Source organism: Engraulis encrasicolus, chromosome 21, assembly GCF_034702125.1.
Source record: "Engraulis encrasicolus isolate BLACKSEA-1 chromosome 21, IST_EnEncr_1.0, whole genome shotgun sequence".
Classification (NCBI taxonomy): Eukaryota; Metazoa; Chordata; class Actinopteri; order Clupeiformes; family Engraulidae; genus Engraulis; species Engraulis encrasicolus.
In genome coordinates, this window is record NC_085877.1 from 3,907,709 (window position 1) to 3,925,208 (window position 17,500).

The 17,500-nt window shown below is 42.7% G+C and overlaps 2 protein-coding genes across 4 annotated transcripts in view; one reads left to right on the plus strand and one right to left on the minus strand.

The window, feature by feature from the left end:
* Positions 1 to 17,500, plus strand: part of acap1 (ArfGAP with coiled-coil, ankyrin repeat and PH domains 1) — a 43,450-nt gene that overhangs the window by 18,499 nt on the left and 7,451 nt on the right. For all 3 annotated transcript variants that reach the window (XR_010032462.1, XM_063187221.1, XM_063187222.1), the window contains exons 15-18: positions 724 to 793; positions 1,451 to 1,545; positions 10,766 to 10,965; positions 14,512 to 14,556. Coding sequence is in view for 2 of the 3 variants with exons in the window: in XM_063187221.1 (XP_063043291.1) it covers positions 724 to 793; positions 1,451 to 1,545; positions 10,766 to 10,965; positions 14,512 to 14,556 (410 nt within the window). In the remaining variant the exon portion in view is untranslated. The remainder of the gene's footprint in view (positions 1 to 723; positions 794 to 1,450; positions 1,546 to 10,765; positions 10,966 to 14,511; positions 14,557 to 17,500) is intronic.
* On the minus strand, positions 3,413 to 6,814 carry LOC134437705 (uncharacterized). Its single transcript, XM_063187219.1, has 2 exons — positions 6,366 to 6,814; positions 3,413 to 6,258 (listed from the first exon to the last, which is right to left on the minus strand). The coding sequence occupies exons 1-2, from the start codon at positions 6,461 to 6,463 to the stop codon at positions 3,540 to 3,542; spliced, it is 2,817 nt and encodes a 938-aa protein (XP_063043289.1). The 5' UTR covers positions 6,464 to 6,814; the 3' UTR covers positions 3,413 to 3,539.

Sequence of the window (17,500 nt, forward strand, 5' to 3'; positions counted from 1 at the left end):
ACACTGTGCAGGAAATGGTCAAAAAAGGTACTGCAACTATGCTCCACATTGAAACTGGGCTGCATATTGCCAAATTTGATCTTTACATGAATGTTTACTGAGTGATAAACAAATATTTTCTAGTATGATCCAAGTACAGGATTTTTTGCAGCTAAAAATGGCTATTTTTGGAAATTCAAAATGGCGGACCATGGAGAAGATCCCCCTTTTCATGTATGAAAAGTGCAATTTTTCCAGTCATAATGAATACAGAATTTGATGCTGGTGGCAAGTATTCATGAAAAATGTAACATTAGTGAATGGGCAGCATGAATTCTGGAAATAAACAACTAAAAATCTCACACAGTGTCCCTTTAAGACTTTATGGTGCCCCTGGGCACTATACCTCACAAGTGCCCCCTTTCTGAACAATATTTGTAAAGTTTGTGTCATGTGGTGCCCCCTAACTGGCTGTAATTGGTTGGTGCTCCTGGACACTGTGCCACTGACCTTCATGAATAACGCATTTAATTCCGAATTGTGAAGTGTTTACATGGCGTTTCCAAAGCGTAATTAAGCTTTATTCTGAATTAAAGTCATGTAAATGTAGCCAATGTAAGAACCGGCTTATAGTTTTACACAGATATTCTTTATCTGTTTTATAAGTTGTAAGGTTTACACACTTCTTTTTGCTTGTGTGTGCGTGTGTGTGTGCGTGTGTGTGTGTGTGGTGTGTGTTTTCAGGAGTCTGGGAGTTCATTTCTCAAAAGTGCGCTCACTTACTTTGGATTCATGGGAGCCAGAACTCGTCAGGGTAAGATCTGCTCCTCAGTCCCTCGCTGTTTCTCTTTCTCACACACCGACTCAGAAACAGACCTACTGTACAGGCGGGGCTAATGTCCCTGGGCCCAGGGCCCCCCTCATAGGTTCATGCTAACACTAAAGAAATTTGCAGTGCTAAGATAGTGGTAATGCTATGAATAGGTCGACCATGTTAGACCCTTGAAACATGGAATAAGTATTATTATGGCAGTCGATTTGTGACTTGTAATTACTTTCCCACTCTGTTACACACTCTGTACTGTACTGTACTGTACTGTACTGTATATTAAAATGAAGCCCCAGTGTAATCATGTTCTGTCAAATCAGACACTCATACACATAGACATACACATACACGTGAGATTAGAGAGATTTGCACACCAATGCTCAGGGGTGGGGTGGAATGTCTGGCTGTTATACATTGTGCAACATGCATTGTGTCTTCAACACAACATTTTATATTTCTCAACATTTGTATCTCTCTCTCTCTCTCTCTCTCTCTATCTCTCTCTCTCTCTCTCTCTCTCTCTCTCTCTCTCTCTCTCTCTCTCTCTCTCTCTCTCTCTCTCTCTCTCTCTCTCTCTCTCTCTCTCTCTCTCTCCCCTGCCCCATCCATCCCCTCCTCTTCACAATCCTATTTATCCTTCAGCTCATGTGTGAATTGGGTAATAGTGCCATCAACAGAATATATGAGGCTCGCATTGATGAGATCACTATCAAGAAGCCTCATCCGTCCAGTCCAAGGTAAAAACACTCCAACACCATTGTCAAACGGGCACACTTCATAAAATCTCTTCTCTGTATTTTTATGTTCACCACAACATGGCTTGTCACGTGCCTAAAACTGATCATTTACAATATCTTTTGTTAATTAAAGAATCATGGTTGTGTGAAGTGTGAAGACATATCTGTGTCTTATATCACGCACTTGTTGCACTTTGGGCACTATGTGTCAGTGCGTAGGCGGCTTAGCCTGGCGAGCCAGACCTGTACAGTAAAAAGCTGTACAAGGGTCTGGGCGAGCTAGGAGAGAGTGTGGGCGGGATAAATGGTTGTCTATCAAAATGCCTTGGCACTCAACGCCATGCAATAGGATGGTTGAACAACCAATCTGTGTAACGTCACAGCTGTCTTTCAGAATGTACACGCGACACGCCCCTTTATAAGCGAAGCGGCAACTTCGTGCCTTCAGAGGAATGAATGCGTGTGATAACCACAGCCACAAACAAGTTTCCTAATAAATTGTGTTTTCACCTACACAGTTAAAAAATGCCTCGTTTTCGACCACATGGCCCTCCTTGATCAGCCAGCGAAATGTTGAGCAATTTGGGGCTTGTTAAATGGTTATATATATGATTGTTGTCAACATGGCATGTTCGGTGTTAGCTAGCTAGCTGTATACCCATAGAACTAATAGACGGCTGGATACCTAGCTCTGTTATTGACGACAGGTTGGCTAGCCGCTAGCTCGGTAGACTAGGTGTCATTCCCATCTATTTAGTAAGCTACGTAAAGACTTTCAAAGCTCCCAAATGTCTCGTTTTCAATTACATGGATCTTATTAGAAACTGGGGCAGGCATACAAGGCTGGATAGCTAGCTCTGAGTTATTGACGACAGGTTGGCTAGCCACTAGCTCGGTAGACTAGGTGTCATTCCCATCTATTTAGTAAGCTACTCAAAGACTTTCAACGCTCTCAAATGTCTCGTTTTTAATTGCATGTGTCTTATTAAAAATTGGGGCAGCAAATGAAAATGTTGGTTACTTCAGTGCACTGAAAGTGCCCGGATGCTACCCTAACAATGATGAATGAAAAGGCAGTGAACAACTACTCATTAAAATGACTCATGTCCGTTTATTCCAAGTGGAATGACCTGATAAAGGGCGATTTCAGCCTGCAGTGCTTCACATATTTATGCATCTTCCCTTTCAACATCTCTGGGTTAATAGCCGCAAAATAATTAATACTTAGTATACAATGTGCAAGCAATGAATAAGCTTCTTAGATAATCAAGTAAAAAAAAAAATCAATGTAACTCATACAATAGTGGCATTAGCTATGGTCGTACCACCTTAATATCATCCTGTTACAAAACAAAAACAGAAACCGTCAATTACAAAAATTAGTAGATGTTTAACACATGGAAGTCTAATCTGACAGATGAAACAGAGCTCGCATGGAGAAGCCTTCTGTCATATAAATTTAGTGTAATGTCTTTTGAAATGAGGGAAATGCTTTTATCGGTTCATACAGTATGTACGTACTGTATACGTTTTGAATGTTGGAAGTGGAAATTATATAATGAACTTAACTGAACAACAGATAGAAAGTAGCCCATTCTCAATGTGGATAGATGGATAGTAGCCCATTCTCTCCTGTCTTTTTTAAATGACTTATTGTTTTATTGGAGTCATTTAAAAGCTATTGTACAAGACTAGCCGTTGTCCATCATGGTGGCGTAAACCGTTACTAGGTTTTAGACTCACGCTGTTTGCTAAACGGTACATAATGTATCAATTCCTATAACCAACATTTTACAACCAATAACCATAACGTAATAACCATGCACATGTCATGAACAAAACCAAAGCATCTATTTAGTTCAAATAAAACAAATAAACCCCCAGGTTTTTTTGCAATTACTTTTTTTATTATTTTTTTTATGATGCTATTATTATTTTTATTTTTGTTTTGTTGAATTGCATAAGAATTTAATATTTTGTGGTGGTCGTCGTCCTCATCCTTTTTTGCCGAATTTCATTTTCTTTTTCACCCAGCTGACTACAGATTTTTTTTTCTTCTTCTTCTGCTCGGGAACCTGGGGCTGCTGGTCGCTGAGTCCATCTCCGGTGTTTGTGTCCGTCACTTTTGAGCTCTTTAGCTCCTCTCTGCGTTTCAGCAATTGGACGTCACCTGAGCCCAGTCCAGTACTGCGCGCTGTGGCCACAGCCGTGACCGCCAGTCTCTCTGTCACCTTCTCTTGCAGCACCGACTGCAGCTCTCTCTTGCAGCTCTTGCTCGTCCCCTGTACCACCACTGGTATCTCCTCTTTCTCTCTGGCTCTGCTCAGTGGTGCATTCATTTGTCTCTCTGCCTGTCTGTTCAGGGCATCTCTCTCCTCTATCTCTCTTGCTTTCATTTCATGTCTCTTCACGGCAATTTTTTGTCTAAGCACTAAGCTCGGTATGGGTTGCTGAGTTGCTTGTTGACAGACCACTGCTATCTTCTCTTTCTCTCTGTCTTTGCCCATTGGGGCATTCATTTCATGTTTCAATCTCTCACCTCTCTCATGAAGGACTATTAGGTCCTGAGTTGCTTGTTGACGGACCACTGCTATCTCCTCTTTCTCTCTGTCTTTGCCCATTGGGGCATTCATTTCACGTTTCAATCTCTCACCTCTCTCATGAAGGACTATTAGGTCCTGAGTTGATTGTTGACGGACCACTGATATCTCCTCTTTCTCTCTATATTTTCCCATTGGGGCATTCATTAGTTGTTTCAATCTCTCGCCTCTCTCATGAAGGACTATTAAGTCCTGAGTCGATTGTTGACGGACCACTGATATCTCCTCTTTCTCTCTATATTTTCCCATTGGGGCATTCATTTCATGTTTCAATCTCTCACCTCTCTCATGAAGGACTATTAGGTCCTGAGTTGCTTGTTGACGGACCACTGCTATCTCCTCTTTCTCTCTGTCTTTGCCCATTGGGGCATTCATTTCACGTTTCAATCTCTCACCTCTCTCATGAAGGACTATTAGGTCCTGAGTTGATTGTTGACGGACCACTGCTATCTCCTCTTTCTCTCTGTCTTTGCCCATTGGGGCATTCATTTCACGTTTCAATCTCTCACCTCTCTCATGAAGGACTATTAGGTCCTGAGTTGATTGTTGACGGACCACTGATATCTCCTCTTTCTCTCTATATTTTCCCATTGGGGCATTCATTAGTTGTTTCAATCTCTCGCCTCTCTCATGAAGGACTATTAAGTCCTGAGTCGATTGTTGACGGACCACTGATATCTCCTCTTTCTCTCTATATTTTCCCATTGGGGCATTCATTTCATGTTTCAATCTCTCGCCTCTCTCATGAAGGACTATTGGGTCCAATTTTAATTGATGAGTTGATTGTTGAGGGACTTGTGTTAAATTGGTGTTTCCTGCTGTCACTCTCCCTGTTTTCTCTGTTGTTTCTAGCAGCTGTACTCGTTTTCTATCTATTTCAATCCACATATTGACTTTTGCCCACATCTGCGCTTGCCATTCCTCCAGGCATTTAATGCTTTCCCCTTGTTCCTGTATGCATCTCTGGCTCTCTAGTCCGTATCTCTTCATCTCCATGTACTTCCTCATCCACTGTGCTGATGTTCTTTCCAGCTCGGCTATTCTGCTCTGCTGCTCCTGGATGATGTGTTTGGCCATTGCCAGCTGCTCCTCCGCTGTCCCTCCCCTCATCTCCACAATAGTGCTACCTAACTTATCTGTTTTTTGTCCATAATTCAGATATATTTTCCCTGTCCCTGCTCCTAGCCTCTTGGGTTCATATCGCTCTGCTTCCATCGCTGGTGACTCTTGCTTTGCTGCGTCATCCTTCTGGCTCCAAAAGTCCATCTTTTCTGCCGTCTGCCCTTTCATTCTCCTCATCTCCTCCTCTGTGTGTCTCTCATTTATACCCTGACTGTGCATGGCTATGCCCTTTTCCAGTTTCTGTAGTGCCACCAAGTTGCTCTGTGCCTCCAGACGTTTTATTGCCATATGAAGTTCTGCTTGAAGCCATGCCTCAGCTGTCGGTTGCAAGGCCTCGCTGGCGACCTTGGTAGCATCCTCACTGGCGACCTTAAATGCATCCTTACTGGCGACCTTAAAGGCATCCTCGCTGGTGGTCTTAAAGGCATTTTCCCTGGTGACCATAAAGGCATCCTCGCTGGTGGCCTTAAAGGCATCCTCGCTGGCGACCTTAAAGGCATCCTTACTGGCGACCTTAAAGGCATTCTCCCTGGCGGCCTTAAAGGCATCCTCGCTGGCGGCCTTAAAGGCATCCTTACTGGCGACCTTAAAGGCATCCTTACTGGCGGCCTTAAAGGCATCCTCGCTGGCGGCCTTAAAGGCATCCTTACTGGCGACCTTAAAGGCATCCTTACTGGCGACCTTAAAGGCATCCTCGCTGGTGGCCTTAATGGCATTTTCCCTGGCGGCCTTAAAGGCATTCTCACCGGCTGTCTCACTGCCGGTGTCACTCGCATCCTTACTGGCTGTCTTACTGTTTTTGACGGCCTCACTCACTATCTGCGGCTTGTGTGCTTGTCTGTCGGCTCCTCCCCTTGTTCCCTCTGGTTTGTTTTTCTGTTCCATCCGTTTCCAAACATCCATTGGCTTCATCGATATCTCCTCCCACTGCAGCAGCATTGCCTTTTCCAGGTCGTCTCGAAGCCTCTGTTCCTTTCCCTGCTCTGCATTGCTTTTGATTTCAGAAATACGTATATGTCAGTGACTTTGTAGCTCACTACATTTCTTACAATGATGGTTCCATAAATTAATATATTCGTAACTGAATAGATTACTAACCGTGGCAGGGTCTTATGTCTTGAGGTGGGACAGGGCTGGCCATGGGAGACCTGCGTGACACCTCCTGTGTCCGGCACCCTATCGTCTCTCTCCATCATCTCCTATCTATTGTATGTTGCAGTCCATTTCTGTTGGGAAAGGGTTCATTTAGTGATTTCTCTCTCCATCAATCAATCAATCAAAATCTATTTATATCGCACAATATCGCAACTGCACATTTAACTCAAAGTGCTTTTGAATACACTATAGGCCTACACATATACACATTCTCACATTTTTATATTCATACACCAGCTCTGATCTCCTACCAATGGCATGCTGGAATAATATTGATAACAACCATTTTCCAGGTCTGACAATTGTCACCCCGGTAATGTATAGTATTCCTTTGAATGAGCAATATTCATCACCAGGGATGAATGAGCAAGCACATGGTACTTCCATTATGATGTCGTTCTAATGGCAAGAATCATAAGACAGTGTCTTGTTTCTATGACAACGGGATTCTGCATGTGCACTGTTAGTCTGAGGGATACCTGTATCATTGTGATGCCAGGTATCCAAGGTGACCACAGTATCGTCCAATGGCATTTATTGCACTGCCAATCCTCCAATAAGAATGTTTCTAACAGCGTTTTCACACCTGGTCCCCTTCAGCCTCCAAAGCAAACTCAGAGTAGTGACTCAGCATTTTTGCCGAATATGTGAACGCTCCAAAGCGTACCCAGACCCCTCGGAAGCGAACCGTACTGAGACCTTGGTTGACGTGGTCTCAGTTCGGTTCGCTTGTGAGTTCTGACAAGTTACACTTGTGACTAGGTGTAATCACTGAAGGAGGGTTCTAGAGGACCGGGTGGGATAATAAAGAAGAGTGACACACCATATAAGCCTACCAGGACCAGAAAGATCAGCCAATTCTTGTTGCAATACACTCACAGTATGAACAAAAACAGAACTGAGTCCTTTTGCTGTCGGTTCGCTTTCTGGTCAACTTAAAGAGGACTGAGTTTGGTTCACTTAAAGGGGAATAGGTGTGAAAACCCAATTAGAGGCAGCCCCCGTTTCCTCTTCCACTAGTACACTAGTATGTACGCTTACACTTTTTTGAAATCTTTCAGAAGTATGGTGAATAGGTTATTTTATCAACCAATTCACCAATTTATCTATCAGTGACTCAAAAAGTATTTATAGGCCTTTTACATTACCATACTCAATTCACTGCCCTTCAGTGGCCTTAAAAATGTATCATGTACAATAATGCATCATGCAATATGTAGACGTGATAATAAATATATCACATTGCAAATTAAATCATTAAAGTATTATATATTACAGTATATTTTACAAACTCACATCAACTCTGCAAATGAATCAAAGGCAGATTAAAATAAGGCTGTTTTTAATATATTTTCCAAACAAGTCACTGTTGGGACAGTTCTAATTTCTAAAGAAAGCTGGCAACAATTCTTTCTTTGTTTGTCCCCAATTTTCTCTATTGGTTAATTGGTTGATTTATTAACAGCAGTGTGACCCACAGCCGACTCCTTATAATTACCCACACTTCTTAATGTTTAAATAATTTAATCATTTAATTAATTAAATCATTAATCTGTGTTATAACTCACCGCTCCTGTTGTCTACTGCAGTCTGCTGCTGTGTAGAATGACTGGTGAGTCTCAAAGGTTCTCATGCTCATGATGTCATGAACTGTGCCCATTGTGACATCACTACAATCACAGCATCTTTCCCACTCCAATGACTTCTGTGACTTTATTTCTGCCCTGTTTTTGCCATGAAATAGGCAAATTACTGTAGGCAAATTACTGTAGGCAATTGCCTGGGGTCCCCAGCTGTAGGCTATATGGGCCATTGATATGCTTTTTACTAGCAGACCTAGTCACTAATTTGCAAGTCACAAGTCTCAAGTCCTTCCAATCAAGTCAGAGTCAAGTCACAAGTTAAGACACATATGACCAAGTCAAATCCAAGTCATACCAAAGCCAAGTCAAGTCCAAGTCAAAGTGTATTTTTTTTACCAAGTCCTCAACAAGTCACCATGTATTCTACAAACAATCTTGACAACTACTTTTGGTCATAATTTCATTACCTCTCCACACTGCTATGCATGCCCTCTTTGTCAGTCGTGTTAACAAAAAATAGTTGGCCTGCTGGTACTGGTTAAGGGCAAATCATTTAATTTGGATTTTTTATTTTATTTAATATTTTCACATACAAATGCAGTAGATTAAATCAATTTAGACTGGACATGCCATGGCAAGTCATTGCAAGATTAAACTGTCTAGTCAAGTCAAGTCTCAAGTCAATAGCGTTCAAGCCGAGTCAAGTCACAAGTCCTTTGCCAAGTCAAGTCTCAAGTCATGAACTTGTGACTCAAATCTGTCTCAAGCCCACATATGTCACAAGTCCACATATCTGGGTGGTACTACCAAAGTTAATGCCCACAAAATGATTAATACTTGGTAAATAATGTACAAGCAATGAATATGCTTCTTAGATAATACAGTTAAAACAAAAAAAACAATTTAATTCATACAATACTGGAGGATGTTTAACACATGGAAGTCTAATATGACAGATGAAATGGAGCTCACATGTAGAAGCCCTCTGTCATACAGATTTAGTGCAATGTCTTTTGAAATGAGGGAAATGCTTTTATCAGTTCATACAGTATGTATACGTTTTGCATGGTGGAAGTGGAAATGATACTGAACTGAACAAAAGATAGATTCCATTCTCAGTGTGGCCAGCTCTCCTGGCTTTTTTAAGAGTACATGCACAGATGGGACATGCAGAGTGATAAGAATATTTAGTGACCCTTACAAAGATGTATATATTTCATAAGCAAGGCACAATCACACTTGGTACAGACGTTTTTTTAATTTTTGCTATTCAGTGTTGTGTGCAAGGACCAGAGTGGTATTTTGAGTCCCTAAGCCTTTAGTTGAGTCATAGCTGTCACTCTGTGTCTCCCCCTGCTGTTTTCAAAATGTTTCTGCAAGAGATTACAAACTGTCCATGCACATCCAAACGCTAATTGAACAAAATGATGAAATCCTATTACTCCTGAATTTAAAGGAATTTCATTTTATTTTATTTATTTATTTATTATTTATTAAAGGATCCCCATTAGCTTTTGCCATAGTATTTCACTAGACTTTCTGGGGTCCCAATTCAAAACACATCACATCATTTCAAGTTAAGGAATATAGGATTAAATGCATATAAAAATCCATGTAAAACATACTAAAATGTTAGAAAGTTCAGGCATAACTCAAAATTCATGCTGTGGAAATGAACGGAGTGTACTCCACAAAAGAGTACTGCATGTAGTACTGCATGTGTGGCATCATGCAGTATGAATCAAACAAGTCAAGACTAGGACCAGTAGTATAGAGGACATGCTGTAAGGAGAAGAGATGCAAGATGTAAAAGATGATGTTGGTGACTGGTGGTGGTGGCCGCGTTTGCACAAGGTTGATACTTCGTCAGTATTTTTCGCACTTGAGCAATTTCCTTTTTCCTTTTCTCAAATGGATCGTGTGCACCATCATGAACACAAGACACACACACACGCGCACACACACACACACACACACACACACAAACACATGTGTAGCATTGACATTTCTTTATTAGTCTCCCAGGTTAAAAAATCTGTATACTTAAAGTATGCTTCTAATGATAACTTAGTAGGCCTACATAGTGTTATACTATTAGTACTATTTTTGGCGATTCAAAGTACACTTCATTGTATCAGTGCACTGGAGAACCACTTACATAAGTACACTTGCAACCTAATGAGTCTATTAATTTTCCACAACTTTTGGACAATTTGGACTACTATGCTGCTTTGGAAATGATGATCCGAACATGTTTCTCAGTCATTTGAATTGTATAAGGAGTGTGTTGGAATACACTTGCACAACATTTTATCGTTGTATACAAGTGAAGCTAAAGAACACTTTATTGATTATGCCTTTGAAGCATGTTTGTATTTGATTTTTTTTCATGCATTTCATTGGAGTATAGAGGAAGTGCATCCTCCAAATTCAAATTTGTGCTACTTTTGGAATCCCATGACAGTTCGTGGAAATATGACTACCTACAAAACAACTTGCAGACTGCACGTGAAACTCCATGTGCTGTATATCTTTTTTTTGGTGGGGTGGGGTGGGGGGGTCTTTTACGACTTTATTGAGGATAGGACAGTGTGAGAGGTGTACAGGAAGCGAATGGGGAGAGAGACAGGGAGGGGTCTGAAAATGACCTGGGCCGGGAATCAAACCCGGGTCGGCCACATGGCAGACGAGTGCCCTACCAGTTGGCCACGGCAGGGCCCATGTACCGCACTGTATATCTAACTGTGATCCACCTCTCAGACAGGACAAGGAGTCTTGGATCCGCTCCAAGTACGTGGAGAAGAAGTTCATCCAGAAGCTGCCGGAGACGGGCCGAGTCACGCCGCTCAGACGCTCCAGCGCCAGAAGGAATCGCAGCACCGTGCAGGAGCGAGCCGCACCGCCGGGACGACCGCCACTCAAACCCAAACCCAGCCGAGCCACGCTGCCACGGCTTCAAGGTGCACACACACACACACACACACACACACACACACACACACACACACACACACACACACACACACACACACACACACACACACACACACACACACACACACACACACACACACACACACACACGATACACCTACTGTGCATACAGAAGCCCATTCATTTGCCAAAATAACAAGGATATTCAAAGTATAATTTCAGAGTATATCGAAACTATTGGGCTACTTTTATATAATAATTTCATATTCATTTTATAATTATAATGTTTTTTTTAACTTTGTGTGTGGGAAGTATGAGATGCATGTTATTATGTATGCTATTGCAACTGTCAAGTTTTTCTGACCTTCTAGCCGTCATGTCCAGAAATATCTAGGAGGTGCAGCCTTAAAGGTACACTCTGCAAGATTTTTAGTTGTTTATTTCCAGAAGGCGTGCCCCCCATTCACTAATGTTACCTTTTTCATGAATGCTTACCACCACCATCAAATTCTAAGTATTCTTTATGACTGGGAAAATTGCATTTTTCATTCATTAAAAGGGGGATCTTCTCCATTGTCTGCCATTTTGAATTTCCAGAAATAGATTCAAGATTCAAGAAGTTTATTGTCATTGTCAATGAAATCAACGAAATTGTGGGTGGAGCAACAACACTGCGTAGTTTGAAGTAGGCCTATAGAAGTAACCAAAAAGAAGTAGTCAAATAAAGTCTAAATTCATGAAGTATATCATGAAGATTATAAATAAAAGTAAATAATAGTATAATAATATGAGTAATAATAAATTAATCAAGTAAATCAAACAGTAAAAAAAATGAGATCCCCTCCCACAATTCAAGGTTAAAAACCCAATGCTGTTGATAGCTTTAAGGTGCACAACACACACACACACACACACACACACACACACACACACACACACACACACACACACACACACACACACACACATCCATAAATATATATATCCATATATATATATATATATATATATCCATAAATAGACAGTGTTAGCTGCAAAAATGACTGTACTTGGGCCATACTAGAAAATATTTGTTTATTACTTTGTAAACTTTCATGAAAAGATCAAATATGGCAATAGGCAACCCAGATTCATTGGTCTGCATAGTTGCAGTACCCTTTTTGACCATTTCCTGCACAGTGTGCCTTTACCTTACATTTTCCAAATACCTCTGGCTGCATCCCACCTGTCATAGGCACTGCCTCCTTACCAGTAGCTGCCACTTGGCGCCCCTGGGGTGCATTTCTGGAAAGCGTAGTTGTTAGCGGTTAGCAACTTTGGTAATTGACAATGGGAAATTCCATTGCAACCAACAAACTATGGTACCTAACATAGTTAGCAACTACGTTTACCAGAAATGCACCCCTGACCAGTAGCCTCTATGTAGAAACCCAGTCATTAGAAAGCACAAATCAGTCATACTACAGTGTTTCCCAACCTTTTTTGAGTCAAGGCACACTTTTTCCCTTGAAATAATCTCGCGGCACACCACCAACCAAAAATGATGATATCATGAAAACAAATTATACTCTGTAGCCGCCTATATTAACAATATAGACATTCTTATCAAAGTGTCTCAAATACACACAAAACTGTTACTGGTTCTCCATCTGCTTACGCAGGCCAATAAAATAGCCTGCATTCTTGCTTTGAAGTGAAGGGTGTTGCCTTTGGTGATGCTTGCTTTGTACCATAACTCTGTTGGATAATTTTTCACCACATACCAAGCACAATGGAATCGGTGCCGTTGCATCCCCCATACAAGTAAATCCAAATGAAATGCAACTCTCATTGTATTGCCTCTAGCTCACAGTATTTGCCTTCTTCTGACAGCCACGGGTGCTAGTAGGGACTATATCTGCATCCGAATTTTGTCCAGGGCCTTGTCCAGGACCCAGATCGGAGTTTTTTTTTTGTTTCAAAAACTTCATCACCGTTACATTTTTGCTACCCACACGCACTGACGATACTAGAGCCTGTCACGAAATCACATTCATGCATCACTAATTCTCTTCTTTACTACAACGCAAATCACTACCTGCTGCTACCTAGTGATAAGGAATTATTAAGTTACATGATTAGGATGCCAGTCAACAGAGAACACTACTAGATAATGGCATAGGCTTTTTTTCTGATAATAATGAATTCGTTTTCCAAAAAAAAACAAAAAAACAAGAATCTCTCACGGCACACTAGTGTGGTTGGGAAACACTGATTTACGTAACCTTTGACCCGGATCGGTCGCTGGGGGGTCGCCCCTGAATGCACTAATGACCAATTTGTCGAACTCCTGTGGACTGCTGGGATAGCGAAGTAACCATCGTTTACCGACCGCAAATATGACAGACAAATACTGCGGCTATAGAAAGTCATCCGGGTACCGTTCGTCTCCTGGTTGAAAGCCAACTAGGGTATTTGGATGTATGTACATAGGCGCTCCCTTATTTTTTGCCTCCTACATAGGAGGCAGTAGGAGCTTTCGGATGAACCCTCTGTGTTGTATTGGGGAGACATGAGTAAGCGCTTAGGGCGTCAGACTTAGCCCAAAGGTTGACTTTTCGACTGCCGACCTGCCAGGTTGGTGGGGAGAGTAATTAACCGGTGCTCTCCTCCATGACTGAGGTACCCTGGGCATGGTACCATCCCGCCGCATTGCTCCCTTTCGGGCGCCATTGGGGGCTGCCCCCTTGCACGGATGAGGCATAAATTCAATTTCGTTGTGTGCAGTGTGCAGTGAACACTTGTGTGCTGTGGAGTGCTGTGTCACAATGACAATGGGAGTTGGAGTTCCACAGTTGGGCTTTCACTTTTCACTATTGGCCGGAGTTGCTTCCTCTTTTCTGACTTAGCTACCAGCAGGGCCAGAGCAGGGAGCCAGTTCCTGAATCTCTCTCCCTAACACCCAGAGCAATGCAGCATTATGTCAGTCGCCACACACACACACACACACACACACACACACACACACACACACACACACACACACACACACACACACACACACACACACACACACACACACACACACACACACACACACACACACCAGTCAGTCACTACCCCAATAACAGACACCCACACACAAGCGTCAGCATTGTATCGCCCCTAGTCACACACACACACACACACAAACACACACACACACACACACACACACACACACACACACACACACACACACACACACACACACACACACACACACACACACACACACACACACACACACACACACACACACACACACACACACAGCATTGCATCACCCCTATTCACACACAATAGGTGCCCACATCCAGCTGTCACGGCTGTGGCATCTGGAACTGACTAGCACTGCAGTAATTCTCACGCGTGCGTGCGTGCGTGCGTGCGTGCGTGCGTGCGTGCGTGTGTGTGTGTGTGTGTGTGTGCTTGAGTGTGTGTGTTCGTGAGTATGTGTGTGTGTGCGTGTGTGTATGAACAACAATGTTTTAATTGCAGCTGGACTGGACCGTAATCTAACCTCAAGAATGTCATGTGCCTTTCTTCAACAGGCATAAGTCCAAGTGACCTCAAAAACAGTGCGGCCTCTTACAAGGGTAAGACACACACACACACACACACACACACACACACACACACACACACACACACACACACACACACACACACACACACACACACACACACACACACACACACACACACACACACACACACACACACACACACACACACACACACACACATTCCCTGGTGCTTCCCAATTAGCTGTTCAGTACTCATTGACTGGCGGCAGTCTTCAAAGCAGAGGGCCTCCCACTGCTCGCCAGCCTCTTGCCTGGCCTGTGCAGCTCCACTCAGCTTTCGTGAGCTCCAGGGTTGCCAGATGTGTGATAATTATCGTATTTGTACTATGACTTTGTCCATTTTGTCCTCTGTACAATTATAAAAGCATAATGTATGATCATTTCAGTTGTTATTCAGTTCATTTAGATGCCCTGAAACAACAATTTGGGTCTTGTACCGTAATTTCCTCCCAAAAACGATTTGAGGTTTTGGTACGATAATTCAGCATTTTCCATCTGGCAACACTGGTGAGCTCCACTACTCGGACTGGGAGGGCACAAGTTGTCTCCGCCTTCAGAAAGCATGGCTTCATCCATCCTTCTGCCATCCTCGCCACCAACAAATTCCTTCAAAAACGTTTTCTGTTTCTCTCTAAAGCGTCAATATAGTCTAAAATCTGTCCTGTGACTCCTCAATGCGAGCTGCCATTGATATTGAAGCAATAAATGCTCCGTCTATTTTCTGCTTGGAGACATGGAATCCTGCTGCAGTGTTCCAGACCGCCGTGTGTGTTGTGGCTCCACCAGGGGGCTCCAGAGCTACACACACACACACACACACACGCGGGCACACACACGCACATGCGCGCGCGCACACACACACACACACACACACACAGAGAGAGAGAGAGGTCTGGTGAGAACCAGGCTATCGCACTGCTGGTTTCTTGATTTAAAAAAAATCAAGATACAGTACGCAAGATATTTATTGCCATCAAAAGTTAATGCTGAACACATCGGGGGTCTGATAGTGTGATCAATTTTACCGAAAGGGGAAGGCGTTTCTAAGGCTATGTTACATCGAAACATATACAAACAAGGTAGGCTACTTTGGAAAGCTTTTTGTAATAAATGGGCTGAACATGTTTGGATGACCCTCCCCTAGCGAGCTTTAAAAAAATGGAGGACCCTCCCCGCAGCAATGAAAAAAAATGACACGACCCTTCCCTATTTTCCTCCGGTGACCCCGAAAATAAATAACGAACAGTCCCTAAGCATTCTGATGGCTTCAGGGAAGAAGTTGTCCCTTCTTCAGCTGGTGTGGACGTGCATGCTTCTGTATCTGCAGGCAGATGGTAGTAGGGTGAAGTGTGTACAGCTGGGGTGGTGTGACGTTATGCGTTTGACCTTCCTTACACATTGTAGATTATTAAGACTATGGATGTTGGGTCCTTCAGTGTTTATAACACATTGACTTGATTACTCGCTGGAAGGCTCTTCTTTCTTGAGCAGTGCTGTTGCCATACCAGGCTGTGAAATTACCAAGAGTACTTTCTATTTCATCATTTCAATATTTCATTGTTTTACTGCTGGGGTGGGGAACCTCCGACCCCTGGTATAATTTGAATGTTATACAGTTTCACATGAAATAGGACATGTTTTGTAAAGAAATCTTAGAAATTACATTTGCAGTACAATTAAGTTATATTTTCAGTGGACATAGTGAAGTTGGGGTCTGTTGTAAAGGTGGCCGCCTTCTATATAGGCCTAAAGTGCAGGGGGAAATCCTGCTTTGTGGTTGGTCATTGTACAGTCAGATTAAATTGGCTCTACGTGGCCCCCAGACCGAAATGAGTTCGACACCCCTGAGCTTGACCATTCTTCCAAAAGCGCATTGGTGATCTCAAACGCAAGAAAACTCGACTACATCTGCGCTCTAATTCATCCCAAAGGTATTCTATCAGGATTAGGGTTAGGACGCTGTGCATGCCAGTACATACAATAGTCTGTCATCCATGTCTTTATGGACCTTATTTTGTGCACTGGTGCTCAACCATGTTTGAAGAGGAGGGGGCCCGCTCCATATTGTTCCCACAAGGTCAAGGTCATGGGAGCATGCATTTTAAAGTTCGTTTCAATGGAACAAAGGGGCTCTAGGCCCCACCCCCTGAGAAACAACCCCACACCATTATTCCTCTTCGGCCAAATTTCACACTTGGCACAATGCAGTTGGAAATCTTCTCTTCTGCCAACCTCCCACCAGAGAACGCATATCCACTGCTCTAGAGTCCAGTGGTGACATGCTTAAAGTTTACACAGCACTGCATCCAACACTTTGCATTGCACTTGGTGATGTTTGGCTTGGCTTGGAACCCATTCCATGAATTCCTACTGTATATACTTATGCTAATCTGGAGGTCACAAGAAGTTTGGAGCTCTGTGGCTTTGCAGAAAGCCAACGATTTCTGTGCACTATGCGCCTCAGCATCCACTGAGCCCTCTCCGCCAGTTTACGTGGCCTGGCCTACCACTTTGTGGCTGGGTTATTGTTCCCAAACTCTTCCATTTTCTTATAATAAAGCTGTCAGTTAAATGAAAAATACTTGGGAGTGAGGAACATTTCATGACTGGATTTGTTGTACAGGTGACACCCTATGACACTTCCATGCTGGAATTCACTGAGCTCCTGAGAATGGCCCATTCCTTCACAAATGTTCCTAAAAAACAGTCAGCATGCCTAGGAGCTTTATTTTATACACGTTTGGCCAGGCCAAGTGATTAGGACACCCGATTCTAACCATTTGGATGGGCTAGCGAATACCTTTGGTAATATATTGGGTAACACTTTACTTGACTGTGGTGTCATATGCATAACATGACAGTGTCATAAAAGTCATCAAAACGGTGTCATGACACAGTCATGGAGGAGTCATAAACAATATGTCAATGTCATAAACATTTTATGGTCATGAAA